This window comes from Myotis myotis, unplaced genomic scaffold, assembly GCF_014108235.1.
Source record: "Myotis myotis isolate mMyoMyo1 unplaced genomic scaffold, mMyoMyo1.p scaffold_m19_p_12, whole genome shotgun sequence".
In the NCBI taxonomy this organism is placed as follows: domain Eukaryota; kingdom Metazoa; phylum Chordata; class Mammalia; order Chiroptera; family Vespertilionidae; genus Myotis; species Myotis myotis.
This window is the reverse complement of record NW_023416316.1, coordinates 58,608,457-58,629,627: the sequence shown is the minus strand read 5'-3', so window position 1 is coordinate 58,629,627 and position 21,171 is coordinate 58,608,457. Positions and strand designations below refer to the sequence as shown.

At 41.1% G+C, this 21,171-nt stretch overlaps 1 protein-coding gene across 5 annotated transcripts in view; it reads right to left on the bottom strand.

Moving 5' to 3' along the window:
• Positions 1-21,171, bottom strand: part of ADAMTSL1 (ADAMTS like 1) — a 900,799-nt gene that overhangs the window by 264,877 nt on the left and 614,751 nt on the right. For all 5 annotated transcript variants that reach the window (XM_036331231.1, XM_036331234.1, XM_036331232.1 and 2 more), the window contains one exon: positions 3,289-3,415. In XM_036331231.1, the coding sequence (XP_036187124.1) occupies positions 3,289-3,415 (127 nt within the window). The remainder of the gene's footprint in view (positions 1-3,288; positions 3,416-21,171) is intronic.

Here is a 21,171-nt window from a genome sequence, read left to right as displayed (position 1 = left end):
CCAGCTCTTGCCACTCAAGAGAGGTGGAGAGAGATCTTTAGGATACCCAGTAGGTTTCAAAACACGCAGATACATATCAGAGGTTTGCAAAGCTGGAGACATCAAATTAATAGCAAATAGGCTGGCTCTAGGTCTAAGTATGTTCTGAACAGACTTGGAAAATACATAACACGGCACAAGCCAGTCAAATTTGGGAGAAAATGAGTCTTTAATACCAAGAACCAAACGTAAGTTAGTGTTAGCTAAATCTGATTATTTTTTGTTGGGCTGGGGGAATAGAAACGGAGTGACCAGGATGAATGGAAACACTGAATGCTCTCAGTGAACAGCTTTCTCTTCTGAAAAGGGGGAAGGAGGGCCTGACCTAGCTCTTTTTCTGTTGCCTGCATGTGTATTAGGCAAAAAATCATATCTTCTAGTACAAATATGGTTTCTCTTTTCTTTGCCAGCTAAGGGAAGCCATTTGCAAGTTCCTCCTGCTCTACCTTTCCTTCTGGCACTTTCCACCATGGTCTTCCTCCCCTCTTCTGTGTTTTCTTTGTTCCCCCAGGGCTTGATAACACAAGGAAAAAAAAAGTTGGATGTAAGTTCAGAAGAAAATGAGTTCAATGTGGGGAATCCGAGTGCTGGGAGTTCGAAAGAGCATGCGGCTGGCTCCCCGTGCTTTTGGCAGAGCCCGGGAGAGGCCTGGCAGAAGTCTCCGGGCCTTCACGGGTGGAAAGCTGCTCACCTGGCCACTGCACTGGGCCCCGCAGAGCAGCCTCATGTTCCCTGCCTGTGGGTCACCCCGCAGCCTGTAAATCTGGGCGGAAGGTCCTTCTGGGGTGGGGAAAACATAAACGAGGCAGTTTGTTCAGCATCTGCTATAGATTGTGGTGAGGTGCACGCAGATGCCGGGCTTTATTGATATAAATCATTTTGTCAGGAGGCATCATCAGCACTAAGGTAAACGAATCAATTGCGTTTTGTCATTACGGAAAATCATCGGGCTGAGCATTATGTAATTTACCCACTGCTGCTCTTGAATACAGCGGTTTGCACTGAGGTGTCTATTTGCAGACCCCGAGATGACTTATGGCTCTCATTTTGCCTCAGTTTGTTCCTTCAGCGTCTCTCTACCTTTGCTCCAGTGATTCTGGCCCCAAAGGTCCTGGATCACCTTTTAACAGGAGGGTAAGAGGAACATCTATCCAACTGGCATGTTCAGGCTCCTCTATGAGGATGGGAAGGTGGGGGACACAAGAAGGAATGAAGGAAAAACATGCCCTCAGCAGCTGCTGCACACAGGCCTGCCATCTTTTTGTGCCTAATAGAAATTTTTAGATTCCGAGAGGATGAGCATGACTCAGTTATGTGACTCAAGGAAAAACGATTTTAACTCTTTTGTATTCCTTAGAGTTCTATTAAAGGGACTTTCTAAATGTACCTCCCCAGCCCCTCCCAAATATATCTCACCGTGATTTCAGAGATTTACAAAAGAATTACGCCTCTAACTTTCTATCCTTCTCCGGTTTTCATCGTCTAAATTCTTTAATTTTTCATCTTACAGAAATGCTACCAAACATGACCAAAAATAAATATATCTTGCCTGAATGTACTATATCAATGTCTAACTTACCTCATCGTTCATTCTCTCTGCCAGAGTATTTAAAAAAAACCTTTTTTTTCAAAATCACATTTTTCACTGCTTGCAGGGGTATTAGAATGTGGAGAGTTCCCCAAGCTGGCACCTCCAATGTTTCATGTGTTTAAAAGTCCCTAGACTTTTTTCTTGCCACCTCCTTCCCCCTAGAACAGTGGTTCTCAACCTGCGGGTCACGACCCCTTTGGGGGTCGAACGACCCTTTCACAGGCGTCGCCTAAGACCATCGGAAAACACATATATAATTATATATTGTTTTGTAATTAATCACTATGCTTTAATTATGTTCAATTTGTAACAATGAAATTGGGGGTCACCACAACATGAGGAACAGTATTAAAGGGTCGCGGCATTAGAAAGGTTGAGAACCACTGCCCAAGAGCCTAATTCTTTTGGCAAGCTGGTTTTTCCAGACTTCTTGGAATAGTTCTCCAGTACCCACTACCTTTCTTCTTGACCTGCAAGTCCATTTAAAGCCAAAAACCTCTCATATGTCAATTGTTTTCCTCCACCGAGTCAACAAGTGAATAAAGCCACATTTAGTAAAGATATTCCTTCTCATTTTCCAAGCCAGAGGAGACTCACTCAAGGATCTATTGAAGGATTCTGGATAAGGGAAAAATCTGGAGACAATATGCAAAGCAAGGCCAAATTATTCTAAAATGGCATGTCCTTGGGTACAAGGGCTGTCTTATTTATGTCTACATCTGCTGCAGTACCAACCACAGAGCGACATTGATGTGTGACTCCGTTGTTGGGTTGGACATTATGAGAACATATACCACCTACCCAACAGGACCCAGCTAGGCAGATATCTGAGGTTCCTTGCCTTGATCCATCTAACTGCTTTACAAAGGTCCCACCATGTTCCATGGGACAGTCCAGAGGAATGAATATGTGCTTAGGCTTTGGAATCAGACCCTGGGCTTAAATCTTGGCTCTGCTACTTTATGGAGGTGTCACTCTGAGCAGGTCACACAACATGGCTAAGTCTCAGTTATCTCACTTGCAACATGGAGACAAACAGCATCTTGCTAAAAGATTGTTGTAAGGGTTAGATGAGATGATTATGTAAAGTTTCTAGCACACACGGCTATATAGTAAGCACACATTTATTGGGCTGGTGCAGAGAGATTAGGACAAAAAGGCAATGGATGGCTTCACATAATTGCTGCCTGATGTTAATTCTGAAAAAAAATCTGTGATCAACACTGATCAAAAGTCACTTTGTAAATGAAGACCATGTGATTTCACCATGCGAGAATGGATTTGCTCTGATCTGCGCATGCTCCCTGCTATCTTCCACCACGCACATCTGACTATGTATGAAGGAGCAATGGGGATGCAGTCTGTCCTCAGGCTGGGCAACTAGCTTGTGTCTGCACATAGAGTGTATGTCTAGATGCTCCTAAGGTATCTTAAACGGAAAGGTTTCTGCCTTGGGCTTGCAATAGGTGACCTGATTTATCCCACTTCAACTAATCCACAAAGCGGGGTCATGAATCGTTTCACAACATTTTGAGATCTGGCTTCATGTTGGGGAAGGTGTTATTCACTAGTTGCTGAGGAGAGCTAAGCAGGATCAGGAGGGGGAGGAGCAACAAGTCAAAAGGCCCAAAGATTGCCCCATCTCTGTAGCATCTTACATTTCGTTGCTGAGAGCTGGGATTTGTAGTGCCCTCGGACCAGCCTGCAGGTGGACCCATCTCCGTTGCAAACTCCACAGTTATCTTCCTTGGTAGTGCTTCCCAGCTGATGATCACAGCCAACAATCTAACAAGAAAGAGAGATGTGTAATTCAACCAGGTGCCTACTGCTGGACCCCAGATCCTCCCTTTGCCTTTGAGGAGGCATGATTCCTATGAAGGGGACTGAATTCAGCTGGAATTTGCATCAAGCTAAGGAAGGAAAAAACAACATGGGTAAAGATGTTTTTATAGCTCAAATAAACAAACACAAAGATAGGTGGGATGGAGAGAGAGGCAGGGAGGGAAGGAGGGCGGGGGAAGAGAGAGAAAAAGGGAAGGAGAGAATCAGGAAGGGGGAAAGGTGTGAGAGAGAGGAGGATCTGGCACTATTGATATTATAGAACCTTCATTCAAAAATAATTCCCACTGTCAATAATTATGATTCACTCAAATCACATTGGCATCTTTTTTTAAAAAAATATGTTTTTATTGACTTTAGAGATAAAGAGAGAGGGAAAGAGCTAGAAACACTGGGGCATGTGCCCTGACCAGGAATCGAACAGGGGATGTCTTGGAGAATGGGTCAATGCTCAATCCACTGAGCCACTCCAGCCAGGCCACAGAGGTATCTTTTAAAAAAGGCGAAAGATTTATGCGGTCTGAAGAGAAACCAGAGCGTACAGGTATCTTTTAAAATAGATGACAACGCACCAACTCCTTCAATGGTTGTACATTTTTTGAAATGCAAAGATGTCATTTAGAAAACATAGTTCTGGGCTCTTAAGTGGGGAGCAAAGGTAGGCTAAGTCCCCCTGGAGGGGTTCACTGTGGTGGAGCAGCAATACCCCTCAGTAGGTTCAGAGGCTGCAGTGAGGCAGCGTCAGCACTCCACCAACTGTCGTCCATGCAGAGCCAAGCACATGCTGGCTTAAGACTTCTTCAATGTGCTTCTATAGGACTGCAGCAAAGTTATTTTCAAAATGAACCCACACCTGAGCTGAGCAACTTCTGTATTCACTCTCATGTCTGAGCACAGTGTGGAATGGGAGTGCAGAAGAAATTTATTTACCAAAAAGGCATTTAATCTTTCAGCCAGCAATGGTCAGAGATCTGCTATGGGTCAGGCACAGTGCGAGGAACAAAATCCAATGGCGAGTTTAAGCACATAGGGGTCCAACCTCATGGGATTTAAGATTCTAGTGGTAGAGGTACCCATTACTCAAGTCACCAAATACAATAATGTACAATGATAATCACCACACAAGCTATAAAATACAGATACAGGTACTGCAGGAGCATAAAATATGGAGAATTTGCTCTGGTTTGAGAGATCAGAGATGATGTCCCTAAGAAAGCAACTTTTGGGCTGAGATATAAAGACTCAGATTAACTAGGAAAAGGGGACATGTTGCTGTGGGGTTTACAGAATATTTTAGTCTTGCCTAGACACTAGCTAATTAGAAAATAAGCAAAAAGTAGGCCTTGGCCAGGTAGCTCAGTTTGTTGGAGAGTTGTTCCAATATATCAATGTTGTGGGTTTGATTCCCAGTCAGGCCTTATATAAGAATCAACCAATGAAATGAATAAATAAGTGGAACAATAAGTCAATGTCTCTCTTCTTCCCTGTCTCCCTTCCTCTCTCTCTCTAAAATAAATAAAAATTTAAAAAAGAAAGTAAGCAAATAGCAAAGTTGGCAAAACAAACTACAACCACCATCAAAATATCAGAGAAGATTAAATCATCTGATTTCCTTAGGGTTGAATCTTTTGAGGAAACGCGGCGATCTTAATTTAAGCAGTATTCAAAGAATCGCTGCCTCTACTGCTTTTGTTTGGAGTTGGAAAGATACTCAGCTCTGTGGAAGGACAGGTGCACAGTGGGGCATGGGAATTTACACTCACAGGTATCTCAAAACTAACTAGGTTTATTTCTCAAATTAAAGAAATTTCAGGTTTCTCAAAAGACTTAAGTTTCTCTGGAAATTTTTTAATAGGCTCTGATGTCTCTAAAGGAGCCAAAAAGAAGATAATCATGGAAACCTCCCTAATCCTAAATATTTCTTATGGTTCTAAAGCCATTTTAAGAAAAGGACAGTCCAGTTCCACAGATCCAAAAGAACAGTGATGTTAGGAATCGCTAAATAGAAGGTGACATATTTTCAGGCTGACTTGGGCAGACCACCAAGAGCTCTCAGTGTAGGTTTATGGACCCCAGGATATGAACCACGCCAGTTCTAAATGGGCTTTGTTTAACTTCAGAATTGAAAAGACAAACATCGCCCTGACACAATTGCTTTTCCTCTCTCTGTATCAATTCCTTTTTAAGATGCCAAAATATTCTAACTCAATTATTTTTAAAATGTGGAATACTTTATCATCAGATAAGTGTTCTTATTTTGGTCCAAGTGGAAAATTATTTGCAGTTACATCAGGAAAATTATTGTTGACATACCTTAATCTGTTGATCTTTTATAACTATTTGATTAATTAAAAACTAGTTAAACTGTTCTTTTAAGAGCTATCATTAATAACAGAGGAAAATTAGGCATAAGAAATGGGCTTCATTGGCAGGTATAATGTCAGACCCCTCTGCGTCTTTGCACATGTTATTATTTCTGCCTGGAAATAATTCTTTATTTGGCAAACTTTATTTGGCAAACTCCTATTCATCCTTCAAACCCCAAATTGTCTCCTTCTCAAAAAAAGCCTTTTCCAGATTCCAGAGTTAACTGCTTTCTTGCTTCATGCTTCCTCAGCCTTTTGTTCATAACTCCATGAGGCAGATAACTGGTTGCCACCCAATATCCATCTTCCTTAGTTTTCTCAATTCTATTTGGGTTGGCAATATCTCCAGTTAAAAGAATATATTTCTCATGGGCCATGTGACCAAGCTGTAATTAGAGAAATAAAAGTGGAAGTGTGTGGGGCGCCTGGGAAGGCTACTTCAACAAGCTGACTCAGCGGGGAAGGTCCCTTCTGTCTTTTGCCTTCCTGCTGTCCTGTGGGCTCCAGTTGCTTATCCTGTAGAATGGGACATTTCTGAGATGGGAACCTTGCTTTAAGGAAAGCAGGGCAGAAAGAGAAAGAGCCTGGTTCCGGAACCCTATTTAGACTGATTACATCTTGACATTTTTTGTGTGTGTGAGCAAGTAAATCCTGTATGTGCTCAAGCCAGTATTATTATGGGGTTTCTTTTATATGTTCTCAATTCAAATAGTTAAATACCTTATATTGAGTTTACTCTATTAAGATGTCTGTCTCCACAGCAAATCATGGGCTATTTGAGGGCCTCTGTTTTAGTAGTCTTTGTTATTTCTGCTGCTTAGCACAGTGTTTGACATTTGAGATGGACAATGAATATTAGTGAATCAGTGAAACACATAACACCAAACATAATGATTTGCTAATATTTTAATGTAGGCTCTAGAGCCCTAGCCAGTTTGGCTCAGTGGATAGAGTGTCGGCCTGCAGACTGAAGGGTCCCAGTTTCAATTCTGGTTAAGGGCATGTACCTTGGTTGCAGGCTCTTCCCCTGCAGGCCCTGGTCAGGATGCGTGCAGGAGGCAACCAATTGATGTGTTTCTCTCACATCGATATTTCTCTGTGTTTCCCTCTCTCTTCCACTCTCTAAAAATCAATGGAAAAATATCTTTGGGTGAGGATTAAAAAAAAGTAGGCTATAGAGAAGCAATTTGAGATTGCAGTCATTGATGACACACATATATATGAAGTGTGCATGTATTATTGTATCTGTGTACACAGAAGAACAGACATACTATTAATCCTCTGTCCTGATTTACGAACAAGAATTACTGTAAAGGGCTATACTTTTAAAAAGACTATTACCCAGTGCATCAATGCTCCTTATTAGTGAAATGTCACGGAAGGCAATGTTCTGGTCATTGAGTTCCCAGACCAACCCCCCATTCTGGACAAAATATTAAACTGAGATAATGACCACTCATAACTTTGGCAACTGCATAGCATTTTTTGGTAAGGGATTGGAAAAATAACTTGATATTTTGACCTAAAGCAGCTTGTTAGTATGCTGCTATGAGGTGTCAGCTCAATTCTGTGCCCCTATTATCTAAAATGATTGCACAGTGTTGCTTTTCTTTCTTTTCTTCTTCTTTTTTTAACAAAGCTTTTGTCTCAGGTGACATGAAAAGTGAGAAACTCCAGGATGTTTTTGTTGTTTAAACACCACTAGGGAGGTCATCACCTTTTGCTTTTCTATCTTGAATATATGCCTTTTGCATCCATATATGTACACACGCATATAGACATGCAGTCTTCCGTCTTTTGAGTAGAACACACACACTCAGCAGGGCTCATTTTCCTTAGTCTCCTTCAGGGTTCCCTACATGTAGGGGAAAAACTCTCCTTAAACAAAAATGTAGGGCTATAACATCCAGTCCAAGTTGGCTCACAGACTCGCAGCCTGTCGTGCAGATTTTAGGCATCCGGCCTACAGTGTGTGCTGATAGGGGCTTCTTCCTTCACTTCACAGAGCTGATAGCAAGTGAGCAGGCAGAACGCGAATGAAACTCTCTAGACACCTAAATATGTATAATAAAATGTCTTCACCAGGAGCCACAGGAGAAAAGAAAAGATCACCACGTAAATAACTGGGAGAATGTAAATAAACACAATCCATAAGCAGATACCAGGCCCCAGACTGACATGCTTCGATGGGTTCACTCTGGCCACGTTTCAAATGGTTTCCCATAAGAACCTCAACTTCTAGCATTAAATACTGAGCCAGTGATGTCAAGCTTTTCTTGATCCAACACCATGAGGTAAGAAACTTTTAAATCCCTTTATTTTCAGCACTGGGAAAGACAAATATGGAAAACTAAACTCTGCAAATCTGATCACAGCTGGTCTTATTTATAATTATTTAATTCAGAGAGAACTTTATGGGGAAGGGTGTGCTTTTACATACATTATAACTCATTTACTATTTATGTTAACAGGGAAGAGAGTATATCTCCAACATTATCTTCAAAAGATTTAGATATTGATTGGTTTGTTTATGCTTTTGCTTATTAGAAGAAGATGTCTAGCATATACATATGATACAACACAGTGTAATGGCTGGGAAAAAAAAGGGAAATGGGGCAAAGAGAAAAACGAAGGCAAGAAATATGAATAAAGCCAGGAAAGAGAGAACTACATAGAACGCACACTATAAAGTCCTATACAGTTGCTGGGGGTTGGGGGTGGGGTCACATAGCTGGGATGTGAGCTTCTTAGAAATGAGAAAAACATGAGAAGTTACAAGGGTGACAGCATCTACTGAATCTTTTAGAAAATGCGTAGGCTAATGCATTCCTGGTAGTAGATATGTATTAAATATTTATGTAATAAATGAAGGACAAACTACCTTCGGAGAACCATAATTACTCAGAGTACCGAAATCCTAGAAATACATCTGCTGTGAGTTTTCTGAAAGACATTGCCGTGTAACAATGTCCCAATAACATCTGCGCACATAAATACAAGGAGTTTCAGAGAAGTGGTTCTTCAGTTACCTTTGATGACCCCTAATGGTCAGGGAACATTTGGTAAAAGCAAACTGAAGAGCCAAAACAAATAGTCCAGGCACAGAGCACTGTGATGGTCTGATTTAACAGAGCTGGGCTGGCAAAAATATGGCCCATGTACAGCTGTTTTTCCTGCCAGGATCCACAGCAGACATTGCTAATCGGGAGCAGTACTCTGTGCCACTGAGATTTCATGTGGTCCCAGATCCTCTATGACACTGTGCTCTAGAAGCCAAATCCAATAGACGGCGATGGCTGTTATGCAAGGAGACTAGACCAATTTACCATCCCAGGGTCAGAGAAATGAGCTGGCTGTCTATCTTTCAGGAAATTCTCCTCAGATATTTCTTTTAAGATTAACATTCTCTTAAGAGTTGAATGATTTCGAGTACAGATTATAACACTGAGGTTTAGAAAATATAAACAACTAACCTAAGGTCACATAGCTGGTAACTAACAAAACCAAAATTCCAACTCAGTATTCCTGAGCAAGAGCATGATGCCTTTGAAGCAGGAAAATACACACTATACAGTATTTATTATGGCAATGGTGAAAAGTGATTACAGGGGTGACTATTTCTATCAAGATCTCTACCAGTAGAGGCAGACTTCTGCACAGGGATGAATAGATGCCTTCATCTGTACCATATGATTTAGAAGCACATGCTGAAATAAATGGGAAAGTACCACTCCCCATTTATACCTTTGCTTCACACCTCCTTGTCTATCCCTTCCCCCAGCCTTTCATACATATGCGTATACATACCCTACACCTCCCGTGGTGGCTTGCCATGGGGCCCAAATTTCCTCCTTTACAGACTTCTTTCTTTTCAATTATGGTTTTCAATATGAGGAAACAAGATCCCTGGTCACTCACAAAGGTGCTAATAGCAGTCCATGAGCTATGTTTAGTAGTTCCAAAAGCCTAATGGAAATATATTTACCAGCAATAAAACCACATAAGGTCACCAAAAACACTAACCATCTCATTATACAAATAAGCTGAATCCTGATATTTATTGCATTTATTCTTAATTGTACTCAGGTCTTTAAGTCATAAAATGGGAAAACAAATTATTACTTAATACATTCAGTGTTTTGAGTCAATGGAAACTTCCAAAACACAAGGCCCATAGGGAAAAAATAATAATAAAGGGCCCCTTTGTTTGAAAAAGTTGGGAACCACTGGTGTAGTCCTTTGTTTGTTGTTCAAATACCTGTGGGAGGACTAACACATGAACTTGTTGATTATACTTAAATTAAACCAGATCAATGGAGCATAAGGCATTGTGCTGGCTGTTACGGTGCTGTGGGGAATACATATAAGTAGTAGTAGGCCTGGTCCCAATCTAGGGTGAATGGGTTTAATCCGATCATTTCCTCAAAACAGGTGAGAACAGAAAGGGAGTAAAATCACTCCAACTAAAGGTCAAAATGGCAGGAGGAGGAGAAAGCAGAGGGGAAAGCCACCTGGAGAAGGGAAAGTAAATGAGCATTTGCCAAACACTTGCCGTATTTAGGTTCAATATACAGCTTCTCAATCAATTCTTGTAATATCCCTGAAAATTAGCTAAAATTATGTCTATTTTACAAACATAAAACAGATTCCGAAAGGCTCAACAACTTGCCCAAGATCACATTACTAGGAATTGGTGTTGCCAGAGTCGCAATCCAGGCTATGTCATAGATGAGTGATCCCTCAAATCTGTGATGAGTTACGTTTCTCTCGGGGGTTAGAGGGCAGTGAAGAGACAAGAAGGAGGAGGATGAACATGCTTTTGTCAGCCACACCTTGTTGCCAAAAACAACAGCTGACTACAGCTCTCAGTACTAAGATTGAGCACCAGCCTTTTGTTTTGTTCTGTTTTGTTTTGTTTCTCTTTTAGGAAGCAAGTGAATATATATATTTAATCCTTACCACCCGAGAATATTTTTTCCCCATTGATTTTTAGAAAGACTGGATGGGAGGGGGAGAGAGAGACAGAGAGAGAGAAACATCAATGTGAGAGAGACACACTGACTGGTTGCCTCTTACACGTGCCCTCACTGGATCAAGCCTGCAACTGAAGTACGTGCCCTTGACTGGAATTGAGCCCTAGACTCTTCAGTCCGAGGGCTGATGCTTTAACCATTGAGAAAACCAGCCAGGGCAAATGAATACATTTTTAAAAAATCCGTTACTTTTGTTCAATAGCTACAAACACATGGTACAGGGAAATTTTGGTAAACACCTTAGATTATTAGGCTAGATGATGAGATGTAGCTCTGTTACATTCTAATATACCACTATGTGAAAAAAAAAAATATGCGAAAGCGTTAACTCCTTTTTCTTCAGGCAAAAATTTCCTAAAGCAGACTCCGTGTCTCTTGAGTGAAGTCGGGAAGGCTTCCCCTCCAAGGCAGCTTCCATGGTTGGTCATGGAAGTCACCATGAGAGGTCGGCCCGCGCAAGACAGTGATGTTCACAGTTGAACCAAGGATTCAGAGGGCATCACGATGCCCCTCCACTCACAGAATTGCTATAAACTTACTTTTGGACACTCAGAGTTGCCTTCTTTTCAAACAAGAGCACTTTCTCATTGTACATTACAAATGCAGAGGCAGCAACTTCACCTCAAGGAGCCTGTACTCGGTAGGACTGGCCCACAGGCACTTTGCCCATAACCTACTCACATGGATGATGAGGGCTTTACCTGTGTAACTAAAACAATTATTTGTACTCTCTCAACAGCTCCTCATTTAATTGGTAGTGTTTGAGAAGTCATGCTTAGAAGCTTACTAGTAAAGGCCACCAGAAAAGCAAAAAAAAACCCCCCAAAAAACAAAACGACCCTTTCGAACGACCCTTTCACAGGGGTCACGTAAGACCATCGGAAAACACATATATTATTACATATTGTTTTTGTGATTAATCACTATGCTATAATTATGTTCAATTTGTAACAATGAAATTAGGGGTCACCACAGCAGGAGGAACTGTATTAAAGGGTCGCGGCATTAGGAAGGTGGAGAACCACTGTCCTAAAGGAATGCTTCCCATATACGGTATTACCCACTGGGTTTGCCTATCACTGGTGGGGCTGCTCAGTTTCCTCCTGGGTTCACCAGAGTCCTTCCAATAGCCCACTAGAACCTGTGTCATTGGACTTAATTACGTCCCTGAGTTCATGTCCCTCTGGCTCACTCTCCTTGCTGTCACCAAGCACTTTCTGGTCTCAGCACAGCACAGCTGTTACCTTTGACTGGAACTTTCTTCCTTAGGCACCTCTACAGCAGCTCTCAGTGTTTTGGAAACTTCCACCTCCACAATAAGGCCTACTTTGACCAGACTATTTAAAGCTGATTCCCTCCCCAGATCCAAGTTCTCTGACCCTGTCCCATTTTTCCCTTTATCTTATGACACTTATTTTTTTAAAATATATTTTATTGATTTTTTACAGAGAGGAAGGGAGAGGGATAGAGAGTTAGAAACATCGATGGGAGAGAAACATCTATCAGCTGCCTCTTGCACATCTCCTACTGGGGATGTGCCCGCAACCAAGGTACATGCCCTTGGCCGGAATCGAACCTGGGACCTTTCAGTCCACAGGCTGACACTCTAGCCACTGAGCCAAACCGGTTAGGGCTATGACACTTATTTTATAATACAATATAATTTGCTTATTAAGTTTGATGTTTATTTTCTATCTCCTAATAGGATGCAAACCACAAAGTATCTAATAACAAGTAATTAATACAAATGTGTTGAGTGAGTGAAGTATACACTAGCTCCCCCTAATCTGCAGTTTCACTTTCTGCAGTTTTAGTTACCCGCAGTCAACTGTGGTTTGAAAATATTACATGGAAAATTCCTGAAGTAAACAATTCGTAAGGTTTAAGTTGCTTGTTGTTCCGAGTAGCATGATGAAATCTCAGGTGGACCCGCTCTGTCCTGCCTGGGGCGTCAATCATCCCTTTGTCCTGTGTCTCCAAGCTGTCAATGCTCGCTGCCCATCAGTCATTTAGTAGCATCTCAGCTCTCAGATCCACTGTCCAGATGTCACAGTGCTTGTGTTCAAGTAACACTTGTTTTACTTAATCATGGCCCCAGAGTGCAATGCTGGCAACTCAGAAATGCCAGAGAGAAGCCATGAAGGGCTTTCTTTCAGACAAAAGGTGAATGTCCTAGACTTAATAAGGAGAATAAAAATCACAGGCTGAGTTTGATGAGATCTATGATAAGAATGAGTCTTTCATTCATGAAATTGTGAAGGAGGAAAAAGAAATTTGGGCTCGTTTTGCTGTTGCACCTCAAACTGCAGAAGTTATGACCCTAGAATGTGGTAAGTGCTCAGTTAAGATGGAAAAGGCATTAACTTTGTGGGCGGAAGAGAAAACAGAACACGTGTTCTGATTGACGACAATGTTGCACCAGAAAGCACTGGGCCTATATGAAGACTTCAGCAAGGGATCCTCTGAAAGGAGTGACCACATTCATATAACTTTTATTACAGTGTATTGTTATAATCGTTCTATTTTATTATTGGTTACTGTTGTTAACCTCTTACTATGACTAACTTATAAATTAAACTTTACCACAGGTATGCATACATAGGAAAAAACATAGTATATATAGGGTTGAATACTATCTGCAGTTCTGGCATCCACTGGGGGTCTTGAAACACATTCCTCGTGGATAAGGGGGGATTACTCTAGAGCAGTGGTCCTCAACTTTCCTAATGCCGCGACCCTTTAATACAGTTCCTCATGTTGTGGTGACCCCCAACCATAAAATTATTTTCGTTGCTACTTCATAACTGTCATTTTGCTACTGTTATGAATCGTAATGTAAATATCTGATATGCAGGATGTATTTTCATTGTTACAAATTGAACATTATTAAAGCATAGTGATTAATCACAAAAACAATATATAATTATATATGTGTTTTCTGATGGTCTTAGGCGACCCCTGTGAAAGGGTCGTTCGACCCCCAAAGGGGTCGCGACCCACAGGTTGAGAACTGCTGCTCTAGAGGCAAGGCTAGAAGGGACAGGGATATATTATGATTTCAAAAAATTGTCCTCCTTGTCCCAACCTAGAACATAACAACAGCTTCCACCGCTTAAACTCTCTGCCACTAGTTCCAAAGACCAAAAAGAGCTCTCTGTCCCAAAGAAAAGGATCTCTCTGTTTGAATCACTTGTAAATCACTTTTTAATCTGAGAGTTTAATTTCTACTTGTCACTTTGCCTGCTATGTCTCTAGTCCTTCATCCATTATTCCAGAAGTGCCTTGGGGTATAACGGCTTATTATTTCCAAGCAAGTCTCCCTCTGACCTCTTTTCCACTAGGCACAGGACTCTGGGCATCACGCCCCAGCTTGACACCAACCCTGGACCTGGAAACTCACTCTGTACTTGCTCTCCTCAGTGCATGATGCTTGGCTCTTCCTAAGGGACTTGAGCTTGGACAGGACCCCTGGCCTGACTCTTCCCATTCCTCTGTGTGAGCTCTAGCTCTTTGGCTGATCATTTGGCTGGACCAGAGCCAGACTCTTTCTCCATCTCCGACCTACCCACCCCCAACCTCACCACCATCAAAGCGTAGAGACTTTAAGCACCTCTATAGTTAGTCTAAAGGAGGTCCTGCTTCCATAGGAATGAGATTTGGTCAGGCGATTTTTTAAAGGGTCCCATTTCTATCTTCTTTATTGTTTGAGCCAGAGATGTTCTCCTGTGCTCTGCATTAGCTTGCTTACCCTGCAGTTCTAGAGATGTTGAGGGGTCACCATGGGCTCTGTGGTGCTTATCTCTATGTTATAAAGTAAATGGAAGAGAAGGGAGATGTCAATGTTAGGGGTATGAGGCAGCTGATAGAAAAAGTGGTGAATTTATTTGATTGTAAAAATTTTTAAGAGGTTTTCCTGGACTGCCTTTTTGGACATCAATAATCTGATCTATTTGCCTGGCTGGTGTGGCTCAGTTGGTTGAACGGTGTCCCATGTACCAGGATGTCATCAGTTCATTTCCAGCAAGGTAGGCACATGCCGGGGTTACGGCTCAATCTCCAGTAAACTGATTGATGTTTCTCATCTCTCTCTCTCTCTCTCTCTCTCTCTCTCTCTCTCTCTCTCTCTCTCTCTCTCTCTCTCTCCATTTCTCTCTCTCTGAAATGAATAAAAACATTTTTTCTAAAAAAAACCCCAAAATGTCTCTTTATAAAAAAGAAGAATCTAATGTATTAATGGCTGGATAAACATCCTGAAAAGGAAAAAGAGAATGGCTAAGTCTTATTTCCAACATATATGAAATTTCTCAGGTGCTACCAGCCTGATTTACTTTGCCTTTCTTATTTATTTCAGGTTCTGTTTTGAGTTAAATGTGTTTGTCTGGTTGTCTTCAGCAGAAATCCTGAGAATTAACCTCGTACAGAAAAGAGTGCATACAGACACTGGAATTCATTCTCAGCACATGATCCGGGGACTTTTCTTTAACAAGCCGTCTTCTCCCTTCCCTGCTTCCAAAATTAGGGTGTCTGGAGAATGTGAAACAAAATTATACAAAGGCCTGACCTCTGGCCTTGCTTCTGTCTCTCAGACTGTGAAGTACCCAAGAGGGAAAGTGTTGAAATTGGCCTTACTTCACATGGCATTAACTGTAATTCTTTGTGAATTGTGGTGACATCATGGTATACTTTGACATCACTGCTCAGACTCCCCTCTGCTGCTGGGCATACAGTACATCGTTTTTGTTCAAACACAAGAGTCCTTTGTTGAGAAGAAAGGATAGCAGCTGGTCTTCTGCCCTGGTACGAACGTGGATCGTATGGAATGTGTCTGTTTGGTAAGTTACCACAAAGTAGCCATTCTGCTACGATGGCTAGAACTCATTCACACGCATAGCTCTGGAAAAGTTTGGGAAAATTTATATCGAAAGAGTTCAAAATTCAGATATGGGCCATAAGTCAGCAAATTTATGTGTACAGTAAAGCTCTCATTTACATGTCTGAATATATTATCTGAAGTCAATATTCCAAAAGCAGCAGTATGCTAGCTGTGTGAGAATGCCAAGGCCAGAGATGAAGAAAAAGGAAGGGTAAAATGGGACATATCTGTCCCAAGACACTTCTCCTCACACTGTAAGTGGTCAAGTGTCTCAGATCCCCAAGTCAGGAGGACTTCTGCTGTTCCCTGGCTCTCAAGTCATTTCCTGGTTACGTCCCAAAACTGATTAGTTTATACTAATAAAGCTAGTGATGCTATTATTATTCTGACTCAGTCAGTCAAAGATGTCCTCAGTTGATATATTTTTTCTCTTCTCTTTTCCTAGGTTCTCTACTGCCATTTCTGTCTCAGAAAACAGCCTGAGAAAATTGTCAAAACAGAATTTATGCAAAAATATCTTCTGTAAAATAACTCCAAACTTCTGTTCCATATGGTTCTAATGCCTGAACAAGCAGAACATTTTCACATCAACTTGAGAAACTAAAGGTTTAATTCAACACTATTCCCAGAGGAATAAGTTATATCATAAAGTATTTGGATGGACTTTTCATTTAAAAAAATGTGATTTTTTTTCACTCTGTTATAGAACAAGCAAAGCCAGATATGATCCAGGTTCTACCAAGAGCCTTATATTTGTTAAAAGTATTTTTTTCTCCCTCTGCAAATGTCACACTTCAGACCAACTAGTGTCCCATCTCCGCCTTTACCACACATTCACTTCCCTGGCCACTTCTCAACCTGGCACGATATTTCTCACACCAAGAACCTGCCTGCTGTAGAGCACTAGGCCATGAAAGAGACTGCATGACATGTGCGCAGAACAAACAACTCAACCTGGACGTGATGATTTATTACCACTTGCTTGAATGTATCATACATTCTCAGTAGGAGATTCGGTTCTCATGAGTTACAAGAGGACAATCAGGTCTACTTTATACACTCTTGTAAGAATTTGATGTGATAGCTTATATAAAAAGTCTAGTACAGGGCCTAGCACATGACAACTTTCACCATATACTCTGGAATTTCTAATTTCAAATCTTCTACTTCATAGTTCCCATAATTATCAGAACATAGGTGCTGATTACCTTGGAGGATATGTGGTTATTATACAAATCGGAGGTATTTCTCCCTAAGCGTGAAAATCTATAAAGGATGCCTTAGTGATCTGAGCACCTATAGACTTGTCTCACAGCTCCAGGTACATGGTCAAGTTTGCAAAAGCTCAGATCCATTTCAGTTCCTCTGGATTTGACAACAGCAAATATGAAGTAAGATTATAACCGCAGTCCCGGGGAAGAAATAGACTCCTTTAGAGGGCAGAGCAGGGGGAGCCTCATTGGAGAACGGTTTTTAACTTCCCTCTGCACCGCTAAAGTAGCCAATGAAATAAGCACGCCTAGCGTGCTCTTTGGGAAATGACAGCTGTGAGTTTTTGAGGTTCTGTTAGAAATGAAAAAGACCTCTCTGAAATTGCTGTGTGGTAGCAAGTCATCTCCTCTGCAGCCCACTCAGATGAGAGAGGAGTGCTCAGGATTCTTACAAGGTCCTCCCCTAGTGCTCCCATTCTAGACCACTGATCCAGAGTTCATTCAGGGCCACTTTCAAACATGTATAAGCAAGTAACAATCCCTAAATGTATGCCAACACAAGATAAAGGTTTCTCAAAGTCTTTCTTTTAACACCTAAAATCCAGAGAAAGATACATATTTCCAGGGCTGGAGCAAGAACGTGGGATCCTGTTTTCTCCATGGGCGCCTAATACCCATACACATATGTTGATATGACAGCTGAATTTAATGAATTCAATTAGTACTCAGGATATCCATCTTCCTTAGAGGGAATATTCAAAATCTATTTTTTTTAATGTGGGAGAAACTTTGAATCTGAACATGTGAGCCAACAACAAATCAGTTAGTTGTTTTTTAAAAGAGGAAAAGTAGGCTTCCTGAAAACGGGAACCTGAATTGCTTATTAACCGGAATTAGCAATACGCCAGTCAAAGCAGCCACAAAGCCCGAACAGAAGAATGGGCTGGATGATTTTTAACGGGCCAGCCATTTCCTAAGTCAGATGAAAGGTTAGCTGCTGAACGTGGTGACTGCACTAGGCTGGAGGAAGGCCGATGGTGATGAACTTGGCCACCCTTTCCATCTCCAGGCTTGTGCGTGCAGGAAAACCAGCTGCATTTTGCTGAATCACTGAAATCTTGACAGTGGTGAAATGACCGGCTGCTTCTTTCCTTTTAGACAACAACAAGTTCACTCAAAGGCCCTGAGATAAAAACAATGACTGCATACATTTTTCCCATTCAGAAAGATGAGAAAATTCCACTCGCCACCCACGCAGATACATAAAAATGAATTCTTATTCTTCCCTACTGTAGTCCTAGTTAAAAACCAGCTGAAACTACAAATTTCAAATCTACAGAATTCAAGACTCAGTATATATCTTATTTGGAAATAAGATTAAATTAACATTTAAATTTAAAAATATTTTAAAAGTCAAGTTTTTATGATAGATATAATTGGTTTTTAGTCAGGTTTCTAAAACTACTTAAAAGAGTTAACACAGAAAACTTATGTATATGCTACCTTCTAACCACTCTACAGCTACCCAAATCACCTACTTCAGTGCCCTCATTTAATGCTTCCTAATGGGCTATAAGCAAAGAAGAGAAGGTATTTTTATGGTTGATGCAACAATCATAATTTGACCATACTAAAGCAAGTATGATTTCTTTTGCATGAATTATGTATAAGGAATGTAATTGGAGATAAGTGTTTTATATTGTTAAAATATGCAACATGTCCTTATCAATATAAATTTAGAATTTTTGTAAGTCTAAACAGAAAAGTTCCCAATTGTACAAGGTTGTGTCTATCAACACTACATTTGCTAGAAAAGCATGATTTAACTATTAATTTTAAGGTTTCTAAAGTGTTGCCATTTCAAATGCATTCTTTGCATGGTTTTGACCAAGTCTTCATGCCATTTTTTCTACATTAAAATTCCACTATTTAAAGTTGAACTATTTGCTGTTGGTGCAGGTGTGTTACAAGGACTCAGTTACTAGGATATAATTCAAACAGAAGATGAAAACATTTGTTAGTATCAGCACGAGAATTTTTATGAACATAGTGCTCCCCAGAAATCCATGCATTGAGTTCTCAGTTGATGTCCAACCATGAATATGTCAAGTAAGGACACATGAATTTTTCTGAGAGTGGTTGCTCGTCTCAGGGAGGTATGGTCTTCCCAGTTGAAGTCCACGAAGCCTCCGGTTTTGTGGCCCGTGAATGACAGTCATACCCGAGTTGGCAGGAAGGTGTAAAATAAATACTCTCAGCCACAGTTATTCTGAGAGTGGGAAATTATATTAGGAAATTATAGACTGTGCTAATGGGCAATTCTCACTGATAAAATCTGATGTCAAGAAGAGGCAAGAATAAACAAATAGGGAAGAGGAAAGGACCTGTGACTCTTAGGAAGCATCCATGATGGGCCAGGTGCTATTTGGTTTTGCAGAGTTCATGAAGCCTGTACACAAACTCTAACCGCACAGACAACACCGAAACCACTTCCTAGGTCACCTACTAAAAAAACGACATAGTTGGGGTTCCAACCTCTGTCTAATTTATCATCCCTATTACTCTGAGTCACCTAACACACCAGATGACTTTGAAGTCAACAGTATGATGTTCAAAAGAGTGGAGTTACACCACACGTATGCGCCAGCTGCTCTCCCGAGAGCACACTGTTGGAAGAAATAGTTTTTGAGGGACTGTTTGTACCACTCTGCTTCAAAACCTAGCCCAACATACATCAGTCATGTTCTCGCTGTGTGTGTCTTAGTGCCCAGCTAGATGTACTCGAGAGAGAAGGATGCTCCTGAAGCAGTTTCTTGGGAGATAAGAACTCCCAAAAAGGACTCCAAGCCTTTTCCTAATAGTAGGAAAATAACGCCCTGTAAATTTATTTTCACTGCTTGCCTGTAGCTTGGCGTCAGCACTAAGTCAGTTATCACCTTAAGCAGAGGGAAAAACATCCCCAGTAGCATCTGGCAAGGCTGAAGAGAAGGGAGGAGGGAGGAAGGAGGAGAGAGGAGTGAGGAGCGAGAGAGTGGAAACAAACTGAACTCAGCCCAAGCACAGCTCACATCTGGGCAGCCTGACCTGGCAGAGACCTCACAAACCCTGCCAGTGGCCTGTGATCATGACCTCTATGTGAACTTTGGATTTGTACCACTCATTGTCAGGAAGGAGAAGAAAACCCAGAATGACAGACACACTGTCAATTCCATGACAAAGCACGCGGACTTGAACATGCTGTTCTCACCAACAGCACCTGCCTCTGCTTCCCCCACCCAGCCTGGGTCAAGGGTCAGGGCCAGTGGCAGTAAATGTGTGGTCTAATATCTAAGTACCTTGACACTCAGCTCTGACCCTCTCCATCAATACTCATACAACGCAACACAAGGAAGACAAACATTCCAATTAAAAAATGGGCAGAAGACCTGAATAGACATTTCTCCAAAGAGGACATACAAATGATCAAGAGACATATGAAAAAATGCTCAAAGTCACTAATCATCAGAGAAATGCAAATTAAAACCACAAGGAGATATCACCTATTAGAACGGCTATCATCAAAAAAATCAGAAAACAGCAAGTGTTGACTAGAATATGGAGTAAAGGGAACACTACTTCACTGCTCGTGGGAATGCAGATTGGTGCAGCCATTATGAAAAACAGTATGGAGTTTCCTCAAAAATTAAAAAATGGAACTTCCATCTGACCCAGTGATCCCACTTCTAGAAATATATTCTAAAAACACTATAACAACAATCAGAAAGAATATATGTACCCCTATGTTCATATCAGCATTAATTACAATAGCTAAGATTTGGAAACAGCCCAAGTGCCCAACAGTAGATGAATAGATTAAAAAAAAAAAAGCTGTGGGACATTTACACAATGGAATACTATGTAGATGTAAAGAAGAGGGATCTCTTACCCTTTGGAACAGCATGGATGGACCTGGAGACTATTATGCTAATTAAAATAAGCCAATCTTAAAAAGAGAAATATCACATGATCTCACTTATTTGCGGAATCTGATGAACAAAAAGAACTGACCAACAAAATAAGACCTGAGGCATGGAGACATGGAACAGAGTGACATACCTCTATGTGGAGTTGGGGACAGGAAAAGAGATAAACCAAAAACTTATATACTTACTAGAGACCCAGTGCACAAAATTCATGCACTTGGGGCGGGGAGGTGGGTTCCCCTGAGCCCCGCCTGCGC